We start from the raw sequence: 22,182 nt of genomic DNA, 5'->3' as shown, positions 1-22,182 counted from the left end.
TGAGGGATTGTGGATTTTATAACACCAGATTTATTGATATTATGTTATAAGGACTTTTGTGTTGACAGAATTCTCATTTTTCTATTTACAGCTTTAAAAGAAGTTGGATATTTATTAGTAGACAACAAAATCTACCCACCAATAGACAAGCCCAAGTCACAACCATCTCCGCTGGAACAGTCGGCGTCTCCTCAACCGCCACAGCCCCCAGCTCTTACTCCTATGCACTCGCACATACAGCAGCAGCAACAGCAGCAGCATATACACCATCAAGTGAGTAGAAAGAATTAGACCACCAACTTTCTGGCTTGTACATGATAGTAATAATAATTGTCTCACTTTTCAATGACAAGAAAAATTGGACTGTTGTATGTGTAGGACTTTTTCTCTTGCTTTTCAACTGGGGAGGAGAGGATTTGCATCTTGAGGTTACTGGCCAGAAGGAGATAGTGAGGGGGAAGAGATGCCAGAGTACTGACTGCCTTGTGTGGAAAAAAGAAGAAATAAAAAAAAAAGTTTAAAAAAGTTGTAAAAAGGTTGGAAGGAAGTGAGAGATTGGTAAAGTTTCTTGGCCTGATTTGGAGACTGGGTACTGGCTCTTTGGCACCACTGGGTGGAAGCGGGTGATGAATCCATTGCCCCAGATCTCTTGAAAGAAAAGAAAAAAAAGAGAGAGAGAGAGACAGGTTAGCCCACAATTCTCGCAGTGAAGAAATATTGTATTGCTGTTAGGATGTGGCTAGGGTAAAGCAATGTAAGATAAAGTGTTCAGTGTTTTCTGTGTGATGGTTGCATCTGGGATAATTTGCTTCCATGGCCAAACCTGCTGTGTTGATATTGTTTTAGTGCTGGATGTGACCTGAGAGTAGTAATGCTCGTGTGGCTCTTGCTTCTCGTGAGAAGGATTTTTCTTTAGGGTTAATAACTGGACCCAGGGCAGTGGGTGAGATGCAGAGATGACCTGTCATCCAGGAGGAGCCAAGTTAAGAGAGAGGGAGGGGGGTGGGTGAATGGGAGTGGATTATATGGGGATGGAATGGGTGGGAGTGGATTTTAAGCCTTTGTTTTTTGGCTACCTCCTGTGTAAGGGGGAAATCGCCATTGGTATGTAATAGCTAGAGGGATTTGCTGGCATTACAGAATGAAAAGGGTGAAAACAATGTGCAAGATAAGGGAAGTCAAGATAGCATATGTGAATTAGGGTAGGTGTAGAGAATATTAAAATGTAGTAAAAAATATTTTGGAACAAGATGAACAGTGTAAAGAAACAATTTTAATAGGGAGGAAAGGGTAGAAGGAAGAGGTGGACAATTGGTAAGAAAAGCGAAAACTGTGAGAGATTTTTATTGAATGTTGACCTATATTTAGTAGTATTGGCTTACTGATTTTGTACTTGGTTTGATTATGTGTATTTCTCTTAAAAGAATCCAGCAAATGCAATGCATCACAAATTTCACAACTTTGGACCGGCGCCACCAGGCCCCACCAACCCCCCGGGACTAGTTCGGATTCAACCCAAACCGTCAGGACAAGGAGTTCCTGTATCTGCCCATGGAGGTTACCCAGCACGCTTGCCCCAACTTACTCAGGGCAGGTCGTCTGACGTGACCTCATCCGTGTCATCATCTACTCACCCTATGGGTGGGGAAAATAGGTATATTTTAGATCTGTTTGCCCGTGTCTAACACTTGGAGTAGGAAATTATGAGTCATGGGAAAAACACTTTGTTGTTTAATTTTTTTTACTTGTTTATATTTACCATTTACCTGAACCTTTAACTTTCCTTTTCAGTCATTTAAGAGGACTTCTTGGGTCAGGGGGTTCCTACAAACTGAATACATACAATCACCATATGGCCAGACTGCAGCAACATCAGCAGCATCAGCAGCAACAGCAACAGCAACATCAGCAGCAGCACCCATCCAGTAGACACATCGATCAGGGAAGCTCGAGAGGGCTGCACTATCGAGGGAACCCTGTAAATCCAGCTGCAGCAGCTGCCATGGCAGCCAGCATACCAGCCCAAGCCATGAGCATGGCAGCAGCTGCGACAGCCAACTCAGCAAATGCTCTCAATTTAATGAGCATGGCTGCACAGCTCAATAATTCTCCATCAGGAATTAGTATTACCCCAGTTCCTCCACAAAAAGGCCAGACACCGCAACAACAGCCGCAAGTGTCGCAGCAGCAACAGCAGCAACAGCAGCAGCAACAGCAACAACAACAGCACCACCAGCAACAACATCAGCAGTTAACACTACAAGGCATTCTCAGAAATACTCTCTCTCAGCCTCCCCTTTCCCAAAAATCCGATTCGCGCCTCCCTTCCCCTCACAGCACACAAACGCAAACCAAGAGCAGTAGCCGAAGTAGTCCCACCCATCTGTGGCACATTCCACAACTGGGTGATGCAGGGAGGTCCTATCACAGCAGCAACAACAACAGTAGCAGCAACAGTGGCAGTGGAAGCAACGGAGCGCCCATGGTTTCCATACCAACAGAAAATGTCGACAACTCGTTTAAGATTGTCCTCGGAGGGAATAGATCCAATGGAGGGGTGAGTTCATCTACGGCTGGAGGCTTTCCCCCAAACTTACCTCGTCTGCAGCGACTCCCTGACTACCGCCCCATTTTGCCTAAGCCTTCACCAGGCGATAGCAAGGAGATCAAACCGTTTGAACAAACCTCCCAGGTAGTAGATGTACTCAGAAAAAGTAACATATTACCAGATTTATCTAGTAATCATTTCATTCATGTTCCAGTCACTGAAAAGTACTTTTGCATGTAATTTGACTTAATCTTTACCTGACTGTTCTAGGACTCCTGCATAGAAGAAGGTAAAGACAAAGAACACTCAACTGGAGGAGCTGCATGTGAAAATGGAGAGAAGACGCAAGGAGAGGACACAAGCCGCGACTCCCTCTTGGTGGACAGCTCTTGCAGTCCGTCCAACGCATTGCCCGAGGAAAAGACCCACAATTCAGTTAATGGTGAGTGAATGGATAGTTTTGAAGGTAGTAAGTGATTGCATTTTCACATAAAGTGTGTAGATTTAAGGCATATACACAGAAACAATTGGCTTCCCTTGTGTTTTTCTACATCCATTTCCTACAAGTTTTATCTCCTAGTCTCATCATGAAATGGTAGTGTATGTATCCTTATGTCAAGGTAAGATTTAAGTAGGCACATATTTGTGAGGTCTTTAGGTGGAGCTGATAATATTGAATAAGCATAAAGTAATAGAAATGTGTTTAGGGCCCATATAATTGGATGTCTTTTGATAAAAATAATTTACTTTGTGCAAGTGTTGTGATTTAAGACTTATCACTGCACCTTCACTTGTACTTTGTAAAATGTGTGCACATTTTTTGTTTTGTTCAGAGTTTGTGGCTGTGATTGGTGGGAAAATCAGCAATTTCAGACAGTGGTACCTTTTCGCAAAAAAAGTGCTCCGCTTGATTGAATACATGAAGCCCTTTATTATCAATATAGAAATTATTGTCAATATTCAGATATGCTTGTATACTTTGACTTACGACCTTGGAATGGAATTGGTCAGTTTTATTTATTTGGTTCTCCTTTCTGTTGATTCTGAAAGGGAAACGGAGAGGGTAAACAAAAGTTGGTCAGTCTGGTTCCAGATAAATTCTCGATCTTTCATGTAGCTGGAGAATTCTCTGTGATTTTCTTAAGAATTATCAGCAGTTTTCATTTGTAATCTGAAGCTCGCTGGCTGAGCGGGTTAGGGCGTCATTACTTGCGGCGAAGGTCGAGGGGATGGCGGTTTGAACCCTGCCACTGGCGAAGTTGGACCAAGGGCATGGTTCATTCAGTTCCACACTACAAAAACCTCTGTAAGGGGCACCATCCTAGCCTTCCAATAGAGGGGGTTTTGTGACTAAACCATATCATCATCATCTTTTTCAAAGTCTTAGATCACTATACAAGTAGTCGTCGACTTACGACCTATGCGACTTACGACTGATCGACTTACGACCACGAGATAGTGCAATAATATTTAACATTTAATAGAGTAATAGAATTGCAATGTTATGTCTGGCAGCGCAGAACAATTACTCCGCACGCCGCGAGACGCTAGTACGATAGTTTTGGCAGGCTGCCGACAGCGTCAGCATCCCAGCCAGCTAAATATTCTTTCAATTTTTGTGTTTGAAGTAAAATCTTTCCTAATTTTGCATTGCGTTTTGTATTTTTGTATTTATATGTTTTGCAATTAATAAAATGTACATACATACATACATATACCAAGGCTTTTTCCCCCTTCCAAGGGAGGTAGCCACAAAGGGAAAGGCATAAAAACACTCCCACCCATTTCATCCCTAAATACACTCCACACCCCTCCCACCCTTCCTCTCATCTGAGCACCATCTGGATGACGGGTCATCCCTGAACCCTGCCCACCGCCCTGGGTCAGAAGCAGTGTCGCAAGACACAGTACATCCACAGCAAGGCCGCTTCATTTAATCGGCGACCCCCCCTCTCCGTCCCCCTTTGCATATAAAGGGAGGACGGGGAGAAATCCCTTCGGGCTGCGTCAAAATTTACTCACACATACTACCCCCCCCCACCCCCCGCCCATTCCTCCTCATGCAGTCACAACATCATCCATATACAACCATTCTCCACTCACCTCTGCCTTCCGTCCTCTCCCTTCCTTCCTCAACAGACATTCCCCTCTTCCCCAAAGCCCCCTTCACCCCATCCATCCACCTCATCCTAGGACGTCCCCTCATGTTCACTCCCTCCACAGCTGGCTTACAAAGGATTACAAAGGCGGAGCATGCCGACAGGAGACCTTTTAGTCCGTGTCCAGGTCGGGTGCGAAAAAAATATATAAATGATCAGAAAAATAGATAAAATAAAACAAAAATTATAATAATGTAAATAATAATAAATAGAATAAATAAAATATAGGTACAGTTAAATAATAATAAACTGACAGACAAATTATGATAATTGGAAATCAAGCAAATGATAAATAACCAGAAAATTAATAACAAACAAATAATCAAATAATCTAAAATAAATGACAGTCATTACAGCATCTTACTTAGGTATTTATCTAAACGAATCTTAAAGCTTCGAACTGAACTACATTACACTGCCTCTGCAGGAAGTTTATTCCATTCACTAACTACACGGCTGGCCTTCCATACCTCTTTTACTAGTCTTTCTTCACTCATTCTTTCCATGTGTCCAAACCATCCTAATATTCTTTCATCAACCCTCTCTCCCAAATCCTTTTTCACCCCTGTTCTCCTCCTCACAATATTTTTTATGCCTAGGCTAGTTTGTCAATAACAGTATGTTCGGTACAGTACGTAAACGGAAAGAATGTGTTTTGAAATAAAAAAATTCCTAATTTTGCCTTGCATTTTGTATTTTTATATGGTTTGCAATTAATAAAATGTAACAGTAAAACTTTTTTATGCCTAGTCTGTTGTCGATAACAATATGTTCGGTACAGCATTTTGTATTTTTATGTTTTGCGATTAATAAAATGTAACAGTAAACTTTGTTTATGCCTAGTCTATTGTCGATAACAATATTTTCGGTACAGTACGTAAACGAAAAGAATGTGTTTTGAAATAAAAATAAAAAAATGTCCGAATTTTGCCTTGCAATGATTTTATTGTAAACAACAAAAAAGTATTTGTAGGTCAAAGATAACAGGACTTTATTCAGTATGTGTAGGCCTAGGCTACGTTTCCTAACAAAAATTATAAAAAAGTTAATGAATATTAAACAACGTAGCTCAAAGATGATAAGATTTTATTCAGTATGCATACGTTTCTTAAAGAAAGTCTGATGGTAAAATAATAAAAAGGTTAGAAAATACTTGTACAGTGTTAGATATCATAGGTTAAAGATGATAGGATTTTATTCAGTATGCTTATGCCTAGGCTATGTTTCCCAAAGAAAATCAGATAAAATTATAAAAAGGTTATGCTAAATATAATATACAATATATATATACAGTAACAAAAATATTTAAAGGGTAATATATACTGTATATATATATATATATAAAGACCGACTTGCGTCCAGATCGACTTATGACCTGTCTGTCGGAACCGAACTCGGTCGTAAGTCGACGACTACCTGTATAGCTTCAGTAATTATTGGGGATTTAGAATGTTTGAATTTCTGATAAGCCTCTCTTGTAATGAAACTTTTTATCAAGCTAGTTTAGACAAAAATTATTTGGATATTACTTTTCCCGAAAAGGAATGTAACTACTTTCAGTGAGTGTGTCTTGAAATGTTTCCCTTCCACTGGTTTTTAACCAATTTTGACTTAAATTCTGTGAGCTGAAGCTCTTTTAATCAAGTCAATTGAGCATTTTTGAGGTTGGGTATTTCAGATATGTATTTTGAAACTGTTTTGTAGCTTGGACTTAATTAGATTGGGATCACCAAGTTCTTCATCAGTTATATCTTTGCAATTAGTGATCACTTGGTCAAGTATATTCTCTTGTCTTTTGGGTTCCTTTACTTACTGTATTGAATAAATATTGTTGAGAAAATCAGTTAAGTGGCAACAACAAGTTATTATCCATAACCATTTTCATGCCATTTGTTACATTAATTCATTTCATACCATCTATTTTCAAGGCTGGAACATACGGTAGATTTTGCCATACCACATTGCCTGGTCAAGTACAAAACGTGCATATAATTTCCCACTTTGAAACGAGTTCCTTTTTTTCAGCTTGACTGTAGTCTTTACTGATTTCCTTTTAGGGTGTTGCACTTCAGCTGTCTTCATTGGGCCATGATCACAGTTTCACTAAAAGATATTCAGGAAACACCACAAAAATATGAATCACAAAATTTCATGGAGTTTAGGCACACGATGTTAACTGATAGTGATGTTGATAACAGTGACCATAACTCTTTATTACTCTTGCAATCTATGGCTGGCTTAATTTGGTTCAGTTGTTGGAGCACTGTTTGAACATAGGAGCAATATTAAGAAAATAATAATGAAAAATATATATTGCTTTGTTTGAATGAGAGGTCGTTCAATTACTACAAATTCTATTGTGCGTGCGCGCTTGGATGCCAGTTTCGATTCAGTTTTCGATTCTGTTTAACTTGATGAACCCTTTCCCAAAGAGGACTTGGTCAGTGGCTCTTTATGGGGGACTTTTTGAATTGGAATTTAATGTCGTATGCCCCTATAACAAACTTGCTTTGGTGCCAGGCACCTTCAAACTACCCTCACTCCTAACTCCTGACCTGTTGTCCAAATATTGATGACCCAAATCTCTTGGCCACCGAACATCCCAAATATTTCTTAATTTCAAATGAAAGTTTCCTTCAAGTCTTAGTGCCTAATTATGTAATTTTCTTGAAGGATGTATTTTGATGACTGGTGCATTTATGTCCAAGCATAGAAGAAAATAGAAGCTTGCAGAATGACAGTAAGGAATTGTGACAGAGGTGGTCAGGATCTTCCCGTGTAAATGTTACAGCCCAAATCTCCTGCGCACCATTTCCAGCTGTATAATAATGCCGATGGTTGCATCTCCATAGATTGAATTTTGATCACATGCCTTGTTTAATAGGCACGCACATGGTCTTTTGTAGAGGGATATTTTACTGTGTAAGAATTTTTTAACAGTACTGAGAGTCGTATCCTTAAATTGGTGGTGAGCTATGTACATCCTTAGAGTAGCAATAAGATACACTGCCTTCATATGTAATGAGGATGCCAGCCTTGGTTTATGGTTGAAAGGTCCTCACAGTTGGTAGCACTGATAAGGATCATTTAGATACTCATTAGTCATCTGTGTTACATGAGCAGTGACTCACAGATGCCTAACTAAATGGTTACACACTCTTCTACCAGCTTTGAAGAGCTTTTAGCTGTTCATACATAGACTGCATACTTGTCAAGTTGCTGTAGTGCCTTGCCATAAGATTTTACATTAGAGACCATAAGTTTGTGTATAAAACGGTAATTAAGCCATAAGAAAACTATATATTTTTTGTCATTCAATATTATTTCAAAACAAATGCAGAATGAAAACACAATGTAAACACATGACTTAGTATGAACACATTACTGTTTACAAAGGTACTTGTAAACAGTACTGCTTTTTATTGTGTTTAAAACAAACATTAAAAAACACATTGCACGTGGAGAAAAAGTGCAAGTTTTTCAACATATGCCGTAAGACTTGAAAATCATAGAAATTATGTAAGACTTACACAAAGAACGTAAGACTTGACAGGTATGAGACTGGTATCTGCATTTCATATGAAGAATGGTGTAAGTGTTAAGACACACTGCATTGTTTGTTTTCCTTATAATCCATGACAACAGTCCAGGTGATTTAGGATGAGCACGGTGGGCACATTGGATTTGTTGCCCTACTAAGCCTATAGCTTTTGTCTAGGTGTAGGAGTGAATTCGAGCAAAGCAGGCCTGGAGGGCAAGGATCATGGTGAGAGTGATGATAGCCTCCCGCCCCTTAGGATTGCGGATGTCTTCCCTGCAATGGATATGGAGAAAAGAAGAAGGTCAACAGAAGGTATTGTCTGGAAAATCTTGCAGCCTTCCTCAAGTTTGCCAAAGTCATGGTGGTAATGCATGGTTATGTGCATACATGGGTGCACACAAACAATCTGGCATGTGCACAATAGTCATAGATTCTTTACACAGGGTTGCACTCCATTAGACATGACTAGTAGGCAAAATAATTTCTTACTGCTGACATTTTAGGTAATGGTCTTAACAAGCAGTGGTATTCATCAGTAACAGCATTATCTCTTACATCGCACCGTAACGGGACTGCATTATTTGCGAAAGGAAAGGTCTTTCTCTTGTAACTTAATAAATTCTTTGGGAGTCTATATGTATGATTAATACTATATATCTCATTACTGCTACTACTATTACTACTTTCACCATCAGTACCAATGCAACAGCTAATACTATGATTAATAATTGCCACTGCCTTCATTGCTCTACCGCTGCCATCATTGCTGTTGCATGTGCTGGGAGGGTTGGAATTCAACCACTGCATTTCATATACTTCAATATACTTTAAACTTCTTCTTATAAGACACTAATTTCTACTTAACCAAATATGGAAGGTTACGTCTTTAATAACAGGAACTAATATCTCTGGTAATATATGCAAATGGTTTATGCCTCTTTTTGCACATTTCTCCAACACGTGTATTTTACAATTATGTATTTCATAGATGATTTTTTTATGTGTGGTATTTAGACATAATTTAATATCTATGTTTTCGCCAGAAATGTTTATTTTAAGTTTTGGCATTGTATTTAGTTTTGTTGTAGAAGTGGTCTTTTATTTCCTCATCATTTAATTTGTAATTGACACATTTATTATAGATTGTATTTCTTTTTCAACAGCATCAAATAAGTTTGATTCATAAGTTATATTTTTTTTCCCCAAGTGTATCTGTTGTTTCTAAAAAACATTTGTATTGCTTGCAGTATAAGAAAATTGTTTAGATGCAAAGGCCAATTTCTCATTCACACACGAACACACAAACACACATAATCATGAGGCCCCAGGATCAAGTATCCACAAGTGATTGATTTGATTGTTTGAAAGGTGTCACCACAACAAGTGATTTGCCAAATAATATTTACAACAACAAAGTGAATAAAAACATTTCAAATGCTCCTGTGTCCGCTGATGGGATTGGAGATTGGGTGAAAAATTCAAATGTTCAGGCCATAGGTGTCATCAATACTGATTCCTAGGTCTACTGTACGGTGTGGGTTCCAATCCTTGTAATCCTTTGCATGGCAAGATGGTAACAGAATGAGGGCCTGGGATTGAGGCTTACTGACTGGCAGATTTGATTAAATGAAAGATGTTACTGCAAAGAGTGATTTGCTCCATGATAGTTACAGTGAGTCCTCATTATACGGTACATATGCATTCCTGAAAACCTTACCGCAAATTGAAATTACCGTGTACCGAACCCAAGTTTCAACTTATGGCAGACCTACGTTCTCCCTGCTCTTTCCTCTTCAAAATATCTAATTTTACCTCCAAAACACGAATGGATACTGTATCTGTGAATTTTTCTTACCATAAATAGAATCGAGGGTAGTAATTACCAAATACCGTAACTGTGAATTTACCAGATAAAGAATTACCATATAAGGAGAACTCACTATACAACAGTGAAGCAAATAAAAGCCTCATTCAAATGCTGCTGATAGGATTGGGAGTTAGATGAAAAATTCAAATGTTCAGGCCATAAGTGCAGCCAACATTGCTTCCTAATTCTACTGTACACAGTAGATTACGATCCTTTTAATCCTTTGTGTGGCAAGATGTAGCAGACGGGACTCTCTAATCATGAGGTCCCTGGATTGAGGCTCTATGACTGGCAGATTTGATTATTTGAAAGATGACTGCAATGAGTGAGTTGTTCCATAATTGTGTTTGCACGTGTGTGTGTGTGTGTATGTGTGTGTATTTATATGTTTGTTTGGATCAGATGAAGAATCGTCACTCCAGACTTCAACAGGGTGACAATTCTTCATGTGGGCTATCCTAGGGTGACAATTCATCATGTGGGCCATCCCGAGTTTACAATTGGTTGTTTAAGTTGATGACAATAAGCATAACCCTCATTCAACCTAATCTAACTTGGTCTTAATTCCACTCTTGATATTCGCCATACTGGGGTGACTTTTTCAGGTGGGATGTCATGGGGTGATGATTCTTCATGTGGGCATTCTGGGATGACAATTCTTCATGTGGGTATTCTGGGGTGACAATTCTTCATGTGACCTGTTTGTTTTGTAGGTATACACTTGCACACATTAACCCCTTCCATACGGTGCCGCACACATAGGCGTCATGGGGAGCGAGTGTATTCGCGAGGCTGCCATATCGGCGTCTTGATTATATTTATTGTAGTCGCCCCTCCATAATGACATTCTTTCTAATTCTTTTGTAATCGCATTTTCTATGGTTATCAAAATTCACGGGTGAAGAGAGAACGATCGATATAAGCGGTGACTATATTTTATGATGCGAGTATTATTACGACACGTCGTACGGCTGGCATTGGCTGCTGCCACCGAGATCTAAGTCCATGACGCCTACGTGTGCGGCACCGTATGGAAGGGGTTAAAGTCCCTTTCTCCCTTGTAAGGAAGCTGGTTGATTCAAAGCAGTCACCTACTTGATACATGTTAATGCCCATTGATGCACCAATACCATCCCAAAAGACCATCTGGACACAAACACTCCACCTTGTAATAGAGCACCACTTGAAAATGTACACAGATCGATGCTAGAGCACTCACCTTTTACTCACCCATCCCATTTGAATGCAACAAAAACTACACTAGCAGTATAAGTTTTAGAATAATCTACCACTTGTATCACACAATACATCCACACAAAAACAAAGTCACTCAGATCACAAAACAAACTCTTCAAGACTTGACCACTCAACACCCTACTCTGTCAGTTTTCCTAAAGAAAAGTTTCATTCACAAGAAGCAAAAACCACACTAGCACAGTTATAGGAGGACCAGAGGATCATTGCCCCACACTAACAGTCCATAGACCCTCCTGGAGGCTGTTGCTGGTTACCCGAAGGTTGCAGGTCTTGTGTATGTGTGTGTGAGAGAGAGAGAAAGAGAGGCCTCATTATTACCCGTATCCAGGAGAGTAATATCTGTCAAGTCCAGTATGTGATCCAAGACCATGGTGAATCACCTATCTCTCATAACACTTTTCATTCCATGTAGGTATTACCTGCTTACTTTACTCTATAATTCACTTTCACATCCACACCTCCATTCACTGCTACATGTGACCCCAGATACTTTTCCACCTTTTACTTTTTTTTTTTTTTTTTCTTCTTCTTCTTTTTCTTTTCTTTTCTTTCTTTCTTTCTTTCTTCCTTCCTTCTCTCTCTTTCTACCTGTGGAAATGTACCGTACTCCATCGCCTCATGTTGTGTGACAAAGGTCAGGAACAACTCTTCATCTATGAGATGCTGAGATGGGAGGGTCGTGCAAAATAAATTTTGATGTGTATGACATGGGTGTGGGATTTGATTTGGCCACCCCCTTATATAGTAAATACATATATTCTTTACTTTTTCACATTTGACATGAGGAAGTTACTATTTATTTGCTTTTGCGAAAATAGCAGTAATCACCCTTAAGAATATTTCCTTTGGAAATTGTGTTAGATGTAAGATCATTTTCACCCGTGTCTTGCACCCAGAGGGCTACTATATATTGTAATGAATATTGACTTGTATTTATGTAATTTTTCGCATTTACTTTGGGTACGTAGTTCCCTTTTGTTTCCTGTCATTGAAAACCCCCATCTTGCCTCGCCTCGTATCCGAATGTTAATTTTTATTACCATTCTCTGCCTTTTCCCCGTTCCCCATCCCAAATTTTCTTATACTTTTGATGTAATATTTCTCCCTTGATATTGTATTTTGCTGTTGAAGTTTTATGCCCTCACTATATATTGTACCCACAGCACTATTACTGTTGTACAGCAGTATATACTCTTGTGACATCAGTGCTCCTTCTATGGTGCATTCCACAGTAGTTCTTGTCTTATAATCACAACATATTCTCATCAGTATTGTAAGTTTTATTTTTTGTCATCAAGTGTCTTACTGTATCACACTTGACACCATATATCATCTTTACCACATTTCACACATACCATCATGTTTCTCACTAACCTGGGAGCAACAACAAATTCCTGCAAGACAAACATAAAAAAAAAAAAAAAAAAAAAATATATATATATATATATATATATATATATATAATAATAATCATAATAATAATAATAATAATAATAATGATGATGATAATAAAAAGTCACCCAGCTCCACGTTTTTAATCCACACGAACAACCTCACTTCCATCACCATCTTGGAAGTGCATCCCTGAAAAGCTTATAATTGGTTTCTGGAACAGCCCAAGTTCTCCTTCGTATAACTTTTAGTTGTATATTCTCCCCCTTTTTCTCACAGCTGTTCCTTTCCCCTGACAACTATAAGCTAGTGACAATACAGGCAACTGGTCAGTGTTTCTTCCCAGATCTCTGGAAAGACTCAAGGACCGTTGCCAGCCACTGTGGGGCTACGGGCAACACTAATTACTTCACACAGTATCACATTTCACACCTTTCACTACATAATTTATGTAATCCAGATTTCACTTTTACTACAGAATTCCATTACAGTGAGTCCTCATTATACGGTACATATGCGTTCCTGAAAACCTTACCACAAATCGAAATTACCGTATACCGAACCCAAGTTCTGATTTATGGCAGACGTACCTTCTCCCTGCTCTTTCCTCTTCATAATATCTAATTTTACCTCCAAAACACGAGCAGATACCATATCTGTGAATTTTTCCTACTGTAGATAGAATCGAGGGTAGTAATTACCAAATACCATAACTGTGAATTTACCAGATAAAGAATTACTGTATAAGGAGGACTCACTGTATTTATTTTGTCACCATTTTCAGTCTCATGGTCATTATCATAGCATTCACAGTAATATACATGTATTCTGATACCAGTGTTGTATACCATTGTGTTATATTTAGTAGTGTTGCATGCCACATCCTATATTGACCACAAAATCCATCTCCTTTGTCTGGAAGTCGTTTGTAATTAAGGTATGCATCCCTTCCAGGTTATATTTATTTATTTGTTTATTTTATTATCTCTCTCTCTCTGCCTCCTTCTTTCTCTTTTTTATCATGGAATCTCCTTGTTTCAGTTGGGGGAAGCACTTTCAAGAAAGACCCCAATGATCCCAATGAGGACTGGTGTGCAGTTTGTTGGGATGGTGGAGACCTCATTTGTTGTGACTTCTGTCCAAAGGTTAGAAGCTCTTCATTTACTCACAACTCTGAACGATATATGACATAGTTCCACTCATTTTCAGATGCTTGAACGATATATGACATAGTTCCACTCATTTTCAGATGATTTTCCCTGCCCTGGTTGGCTAATGTGCTTTATTCTTTTCAGGTTTTCCATGTCAATTGCCATATTCCTTCCTTAACTCATTTACCGACGGAAAATGAAAAATGGCAATGTATGCTATGCACAGATCTCCAAAATGCCTCTACATCTACCATAGCAGTTGGGCCAGTATCTCCTACGGGCAAGAGGAAACTGGAATTGTCGTCAAAAGAATTGATGATAGCTCAACGAATAGTATTAGAATTATATTGCAATTATGAAGCTTCACAACCTTTTAGAGAACTTGTTGATCGAGAGGTATGTCATCCATTGTTGCTAGATTTATTTTACCTATGTTTCATGTTGGCTACCCTTATAAAGGGGAAAAAAGCCTTTGGTATATGAATGAATGAAAAAAAATGAATGTTTTATGTTACTAATATCACTTTCTAGTTTATGTACAGAAACTATAAATAGGAAAACAAATGTGGAGTACATTGAAAATCATTAGATTCTCGAAAATTAACCTCCCATCCATGAAGTGGTTGGAACAATTTATTAAGGAAAAATCTCATTAATACCATGAGGGCAGGCACCAATGTGCTGACTTCCTTATATGAATAGAATAGATGGGGAGGTAGTTGATGGGAATTGATAAGTAGAATAGAACGAGTTTCTGGTCCTGATGTGGAAACCAGGTTCCAGTCACTTGGCTGCCTATACTTCCTTGTAGGGGTAGGGTAGATGTATCCTTTTGCATCCGAGTAGTATTGAGCACAGGGAAGCAGGGTTCTCCATTGAGATTTTCCCTCTCATCCTTTCCCTGATGGCAGAGTACCCTCTTGCAGGCAGGACACAGCAACTCTCCATAGTACCTAACTTCTGCAAACAACACAAAACATGAAAATAAGAAGTTGCACTGAAACAACCCCAGTTGAACACCACACACACAAACCAAAGTCCTAGCCATAGAGCAGCAGATGGGTCTTCTACAAATGTATATGTGTTGAGAGAGAGAATGAAGATTGTATGTGTGTTTGTTACTGAAATTATTTTCACATCTTCCCATACATGCTTGAAATGTAGATACATTTGTGTATTGAAATTCTCTTTCATTACATTTAACTACTATGAAATTTTCTTTTGTTGCAGTTAACCGAGTATTATGAAATAATCAAGCATCCCATGGCTTTGGAGGTGATCAAAAGGAAGCTGCTACCAAACTCATTGGAGTCTTATGATTCCCTCGATGAAATTATTCGGGATATCCGCCTTATATTTAAAAACTGCTATGAATTCAATCCAGTAAGTGGTTATTGAACTGTTAGTTCTGGATTGTCAGAATTTTTCTCTTCTTCCCTCCCTCTTTCTCTGCTTTCCTCCCAATTTTTCTCCTTCCCTCCCTCTTTCTCTTCTTCCCTCCCTCTTCCTTCCCCTTCTTCTCTCTTTCTCTCTTTCTCTACTTCCCTCCTTCTTTCTTTACTTCCTTCCCTCATTCTCTCATTCTCTCCTCCCTCCTCTCTATCTCTCTCTCTCCCTCTCTCTCCTTTTGATGATACAAGAAAATTGGTTGTATTAGCATTGTGTATGTTTTTTGTTTTTTTTCTCTCTTTCTTTTTTCTTATCTCGATGCTCTCTTTTTGCCATTACAGAAAGACACAGAAATTTACCAGAATGCAAGAATACTAGAAGACTTCTTTGAACAGTTACTGGAAAAGTGGCTACCCGACTACGCTTTTGATTCAATGGAGGATCAGGAAGACCCGGAGCCAGACACACCAGAGCCGAAGCGCAAAAAGAGATAAACGAGCAACTTTCAAATACATATAGATCTGTGTAGCTGTACATATGAATGTATATTATTTAGTGTGTATGACGAGTGCTTGAGGGTTGTTTGCATCTGTGTGTATATATGATTGTATAAGAATATACAGTTGTATATGTATTCATATGCATAGAGAAATGAATGTGAACACATGCGCACTTTCTTATACCAGTACACATACAATATTGTATATTCATTCATATTTGCCACATGCTCAACATTATTTATATGTTTATCACCTTACATTACACACACACACACACACACACACACACATTTGTACTCAAAGATTTTTACACAGGTGCATATATATATGTAGATATACATCTATGCATACATACATATCTATATATGTATATGAGAGTACACATGAAATATATACTTTTTCACAGCAAATATGTATGTCACTAATGTATATACTGACCTGCTTATGCAGGGTTCCTTTTATACGATTGGCATCTAAACGGAGAATAATCTTTCTTTATCATGAGTGATAAAGGAGGGTTTGGTAGTGGGCATAATGTTTTCACAAATTAGAACAGAAATAAGTGAACTTCAGTAAAAGAAGGTGTGTGCTTCTTGCACATAAATGAAACAAATATAAGCTTCTTTGATGAATGCCATAAGTCTTCTCTAGTAAGGTACTCCCATTGTGAAAGCTCATTGTGAAAGGAAGGATATGTAAAGAAAATGTGGAACTCTATGAGTTTCTGATCAAATGAATGAAATTAAAAGTGCCTAAATATTTTGTGGATCTTGATTTTTATAAATCTTTAGTTGTATTTCTTTTATATTGACGTGTTTGAAAGTATTACACATTATGTACTCTATCATTGTTATTATTTATACCATTATGAATAGAATGATTTTTGCGTTACTGGATGAATGACATGTAAGTGTCGGTGCCTTATTAGCGAAGGAGTATGGCTGCTTTCGTCTGAAACTGAAAAAAAAAGTTATGAGGATTGATTTGGCGAGTTTTCATAACAGAGATATATTTCTATAAAACAAATGGTTTTGATCATGTGTATGTTACTAAGGTGTTCTGTTTCACCTACTAAAAAAAAAAAAGAAAAACAATGCCAATTTAGATGAATAGACATTTTTTTTATGCAACACAGAATTGAGCATTTACCTTTTACATCTGGTGATATTTGATAAGTCAGACCAGAATGTTCAGTACTTGGCTGCCAGTAGTATGTATGGAGACCTTTTATCGGCGTGTGGCATTCTTACAATCTGTTCTCAAATATCCATAATGAGGGGTCTGTATATGTCTAGGACACAGTGGAGTGGAGTGCAGATATTGGCAGTGTATTGATAATAAAACAGGGTATGTCATATTGCACTTCAAAGATTTTTCTATCTTTTCTTTCTCGTCACTCTCCCTACTTCTCTCCTCCACATTCCCTCCTCTCTCTCCCTCTCCTCATCTCCCCCCTCTCTTCTTCTTCTTATTCCCTCGCTCCCTCAATCCATTCCTTTCCATTCCCTTTCCCTTTCATTCTCAGTCCCTCTCAATCCCTCTCCTTTTCATTCCCTCTTCCTCTCATTACCCCTCCCATTCATTAACCTCCTCCTGTCATGTGTCCCCATCTCTCATCTGCCCGCTCTCTCAGTCTATCTCATTCTATTTCTCTCTCTCTCTTTCTCTCTGTCTCTCTCCATTTAAGTTATTTCTCTGGAGTTTTTGTTTTCTATTTCTCATATCTATAGCTTTCTTTCATTTATTTATGGGTGACTTAAGGTGAATACTTATGACCTGCATAACTTAAGTAAGCCATATGACAAGTCTTTGGGAATGCTGCATCTCAACTACTTAGGAAAGTAAACTTAACAATCATATGTGTTGAGTTGTACATCTGTGATTTGCTCGAGGAAGTAGGTGCTTCTCGAAGCACTGTAGAGCACTCAAATTCTTCTTCCCCCTTTTCTAGAGTAGTTCCCCTGTGAAAGATTGTGGGTATTGGTTCCAGACAGTTGCTGCAGATACACATTCACCAGAGCGACCTGGTTCTCATATCATAGCTGACAGTTGCAAGTAACCAAAAAAGCGCCAGGGGGCTTATAAGACTGTAATTATAATATGCAAACCAACTTGTGTCATAGTGACTTCATTATTAGCTGCTAGATTAACTATTCTAGGGTGATCTATGTCTACAGTGTCTAAAGTATGGCTGTCTTTGATCCTACTGGAATATTTTACATTCTTAGGTTTGCTGCAGTATTGTCTTCATTTGTATTTCCATTTTTGTTTTATAGTTTGCAAGTAGCATCGCTGCTTATGTATCTCTCAGGGTCCTTCAGTCTTCAATGTTATGGACTGATTTTTTCAATGGTATGCAATTTATTTCCTCGTCTGAGCACAACCATTCTACCCCTTGCCTCTCGTAGGAGCTGTAGTGTGGCAACACGTACATTGTTGAGGTTGAGGGTAAGCCTCCATTGTTATTATTGACGAGGTCACAGAAGAATAGGTTCTCGGGACCGCCACATGAACTTGTATTGGTTGATGTCTTATTTTCTCTGTCCCTGGTATCACTATTAAAGGTTGGCTCAGATGTATTTATGTGATGTTTTTATTATTATTTTTTATACGTGAAAATGGACAACAGGTAAACACTATTTATTGATAAGAATTGAAGGAGGTGCAATTTGTGTCACATGTCAGATGCACTGTATTAGAATGAGTACATTATTTTGTGTATTGCCTGTATTTCATAATGTACAAATTTGATTTTTTTTTTTTTTTAAGGAGCAATAAGATTTTTTTTTTTTTTTTTCTCTTCTTTTTCCTCATAACCTTTGCTTACTTGCCAAAATGCAGAGATGAGCAAATATCAGTTGTTAGATGTGGTTGTGGATGTGCAGAGTATTTTGTCGTAAAAGTGATCATACAATTTTGCCAATTATTTGCTTAATTCACAAGTATTTTGATATCCTTATTTGCTCATTGTGTTTAAAGTTTCTGGTGTGAAGCTGTTTTTAGGTTATGATGGCTTATTTTGGGAGACCAATGGTAGTGATTAACTATTCTTTGCATCAGTAGTGATATATAAAAGTTGAATGCAACAAACCAAATTTGGGGGGGAGGGGGAAACACTCTTCCAAGGTATTCCTGTTGCTTACTAGTGGCAGGTAAAAAGAGCCAGTTTAGAAATGGTAGTGAATGGCATAAGAGGTGAAGGTAGTGAATTTACTTGATTGTGTATAAAGACTTTATACAATTTCAAATACATTTCCCTCCAAAGTTATGCATAAGAATTACTGTGACCCTTTCATTGTCTTTTTTGTTGATCTCTGAAGCAGCATATCCAATTATGTTTTTTGATGTTGGGAACACACATATACATGTAGGAAGTGATAAACTGAAAACTGCTGAACTCTGATTACTTTTTGCTCTGTTAGTTGTTAAACTATCCATCTTGATTTCTCACGACTCTGTTGGCCGTTGAAACAAACATACTACTGCTGGGTAGTTTAGTTCTGTGCTCTATTTGAATAGTTGGTAGAGTTACAACTATGATTAATATTATTATTTGCTAAGGTGTATCACCTCGTGACTGTTATTCTATGTTCAGTAAGCAGCTCCAGTCGACCTTTTAAATAAAGCTGTAAGAACAGAGTTGGGTTTTAAATGTATCCCCCTTCTTTTTGGCTACCCCCCATGTAGGGGAAAAAAGTCTTTGGTATATGTATGTACCCTTTTAGGAATTAAGGGAATAGTGAAAGGCTTTGTCATTGTATGATGATTTTGGATAGTATATTGTAAGCCCCTGTGGAACAGAGCTACTCTACTTGAAGAAATAGCGAGATGTTTTTGTACCACTGATGCCCCCTTGAAACTATTCTTTACCACTTCTATAGCAATCGCTTCCTTCTCTGGTGTCAATGTGATTGAGGAGAGGGTTGAAAAAATGCCTCAACTGCATTCCGAAAGGTATCATAGAAGAGAACTAAATGGAACAAAGTGAAGGGACTTGGGATCCCCACTGTTTTTTCTCCAATGAATATTGAGGCAAAAGAGACTGGGAGAACTCCAGCCAGAACCTATGTAATTGGGTCATTAAATGTATGTGAATGTACATACATGAACCAACAGCTTTTCCCCCCTTACAAGAGACATAACCAAAGTCAGAGGCATAAATCCACTCCCACCCATTTCATTGCCACATACTCCACTCCCGTTCACCATCCTTCGCCTCCCTCTTTTCTTGGCTCCTCTTGGATGACGGGTATATGAATGTGGCACTTGAGATAAAGGAAGAGATTGGTAGTATGCCAGGAAGATGGAGACGTTAGTGTTGAGTGAAATGAAACTGAGGAGAGATAGAGGTTGGAACATGGGTAAGGCATGAAATAAGGTTGAAAGCTCTTGAATAGAACTATAATTTTTATGTTATATTCCATTAAAAAGATTTTGGTTCTTATATGCAAGTCTGTCATCCAGGAGGTGCTAAGATAAGAGGGAGGGTGGAGTGTATTTAGGGATGGAATGGGTGGGAATGGTTTTATGCCTTTTTCTCTTTGGCTACCTCCCTTGTAAGGGGGAAAATGCCTTGGTATGTGTATGTGCAAGTGTTCCATTGGGGATAGCTTTGATCTAACTAGTTCTTATTCTCAATGTTTTATTTTGTATAGATTGTAAGGTATTTCTTTTCCCAATTGTTGGGAACTGTCCTGTGGAGACATAGTCAATTGAACTTCTTAAGAATTGTTTGTAGATTATGAGTTTCGTTCTGCTGTCCAGAGCCCATGCTTGGAACTGATTTTAGTATCCTGTAGGCTATGCTTCAGCACAGGAGCATTCCGCAACTCGAATAAAAATCTTGTACTCCAAAAGTGGACACTCCTGGAAATCCAGCATACGCTGATATAACTAAGTATCTCTCATATATTGAAAACATCCCTACCAACCTTGTCTCCTACACCATTAAAGCTTCTAGAACCCGTCAAGAACTTGACAAATACATAATGCCTCTCCATATGGCAAGAGAATGGCATATAGTTGTTGTCATTCTCTAGACTGTCTGGTAGAATAGTCCCATCTCCCTGAGGAATGCCATGGCTGGAACAGGAGTTTTCCACAAATCCATTGTAGAGTGTATGTTGGTATATGTGATTATGTACAATGCAGCCTTCCATAAAGTGTTGTATAGTAAGGAGTGAAGTGTTGCATCCTGGTGTGGCAGTATCTGCATCATAGTCCCACTCCCAACCCCAAGAGTTGGGGCCAAACAGTCAAAGCACCCCCACCTGCCACCAGCTCTTACACAGGTGGCACCGATCCCTGGGAGCAGCTTCAGTTACCCAGGCAAGTACCACATGGCATATAGTTGGCCAAGTCTTTCACCATAGCCCTCAGGCTACTTTCTCCAATACATTTCTGTCACACTCAAGCCACCAAAAATCTAAAACACCAACTGAAGTCATGTGGCAGGAATCACTTTCATACCCATCCACTCATTCAAAGGATGTCAACAGATACATTATACCAATAGACCCTACTGTAATCATGGAGTAGATTACTTAGAAGTGTTCCCAGTTGAAACAATCTAGATTTCTCCCCTCCCCCATTGCCTCAGTCTTCACCTCTTCATCATCCCCACTGCCCTACATATTATCCATAATCCTCCACTTTGCATCCTATGTAATCATATAAAATTCATGAAATGCCCTATTAACAATTCCCACAACAAGTCATGCCATCCATTTTTCCACAGAATACATTTGTGGATCATTCGGATCTCTACCTGCTTCAAATCTGTATCCTGCTGGATACATCTCTTGTTGGCATCCCTGGTAATGAATGAATTTGAGAGGTGATATCCATCCACTTCGATACTTCAACTCCACCACAGTACCAGTAACAAACTACTGCCGAGTCCTCTAATACACAATGCTAAACATATTTGTGTGGGTGCCGCACTGCATTGTCTTAGACCTGAGCAGTGTGGCAGTGATGGGGATGAACCTTTCATCCACAAGATGCTAAGGTGGGAGGGGCGATGAATTGCCTTGAATGAATGTAGGATGGACTTTGACTCAGCCATCCCCCATGGGGAAAGATTTTTGGCAGCACCGCATTTCAATTTCTGCATGTCGGCCTCCATTTGGTCTCCCGATGTTGATGGCTTAGAATTAAAGTGCAATGTGGTTGTTAAAATGTATCTCTAATCACTGGGACCCATTCAGTGTTCTACATATATATATATATATATATATATATATATATATATATATATATATATATATATATAAAAAAATATATATATATATATAATGTGTGTGTGTGTATGCATATCTATCCATCTACATACTAAGGATTTCTTCCCTATTATAAGGGACCCAAGTCAAAGGCACA

General features: G+C 38.6%; 1 protein-coding gene across 3 annotated transcripts in view; it reads left to right on the top strand.

Annotated features, from left to right (window-relative positions):
- Positions 1 to 19,443, top strand: part of LOC143040626 (transcription intermediary factor 1-alpha-like) — a 74,013-nt gene extending 54,570 nt beyond the window's left edge. Inside the window, exons 7-15 of one of the 3 annotated variants that reach the window (XM_076211802.1) lie at positions 92 to 273; positions 1,425 to 1,654; positions 1,792 to 2,557; positions 2,819 to 2,990; positions 8,426 to 8,560; positions 13,806 to 13,909; positions 14,060 to 14,311; positions 15,146 to 15,298; positions 15,646 to 19,443. In XM_076211802.1, the coding sequence (XP_076067917.1) occupies positions 92 to 273; positions 1,425 to 1,654; positions 1,792 to 2,557; positions 2,819 to 2,990; positions 8,426 to 8,560; positions 13,806 to 13,909; positions 14,060 to 14,311; positions 15,146 to 15,298; positions 15,646 to 15,798 (2,147 nt within the window). In that variant the 3' untranslated portion in view covers positions 15,799 to 19,443. Of the gene's footprint in view, positions 1 to 91; positions 274 to 1,424; positions 1,655 to 1,791; positions 2,693 to 2,818; positions 2,991 to 8,425; positions 8,561 to 13,805; positions 13,910 to 14,059; positions 14,312 to 15,145; positions 15,299 to 15,645 lie in introns of all 3 variants that reach the window. The other 2 variants (XM_076211800.1, XM_076211803.1) reach the window with 2 other exon arrangements.
- Positions 19,444 to 22,182: the final 2,739 nt, after the last annotated feature.

Source organism: Oratosquilla oratoria, chromosome 29 (genome assembly GCF_046742065.1).
Source record: "Oratosquilla oratoria isolate Oo_2021 chromosome 29, ASM4674206v1, whole genome shotgun sequence".
Taxonomy (NCBI): Eukaryota; Metazoa; Arthropoda; class Malacostraca; order Stomatopoda; family Squillidae; genus Oratosquilla; species Oratosquilla oratoria.
This window is presented reverse-complemented; position numbering and strand designations above follow the sequence as displayed.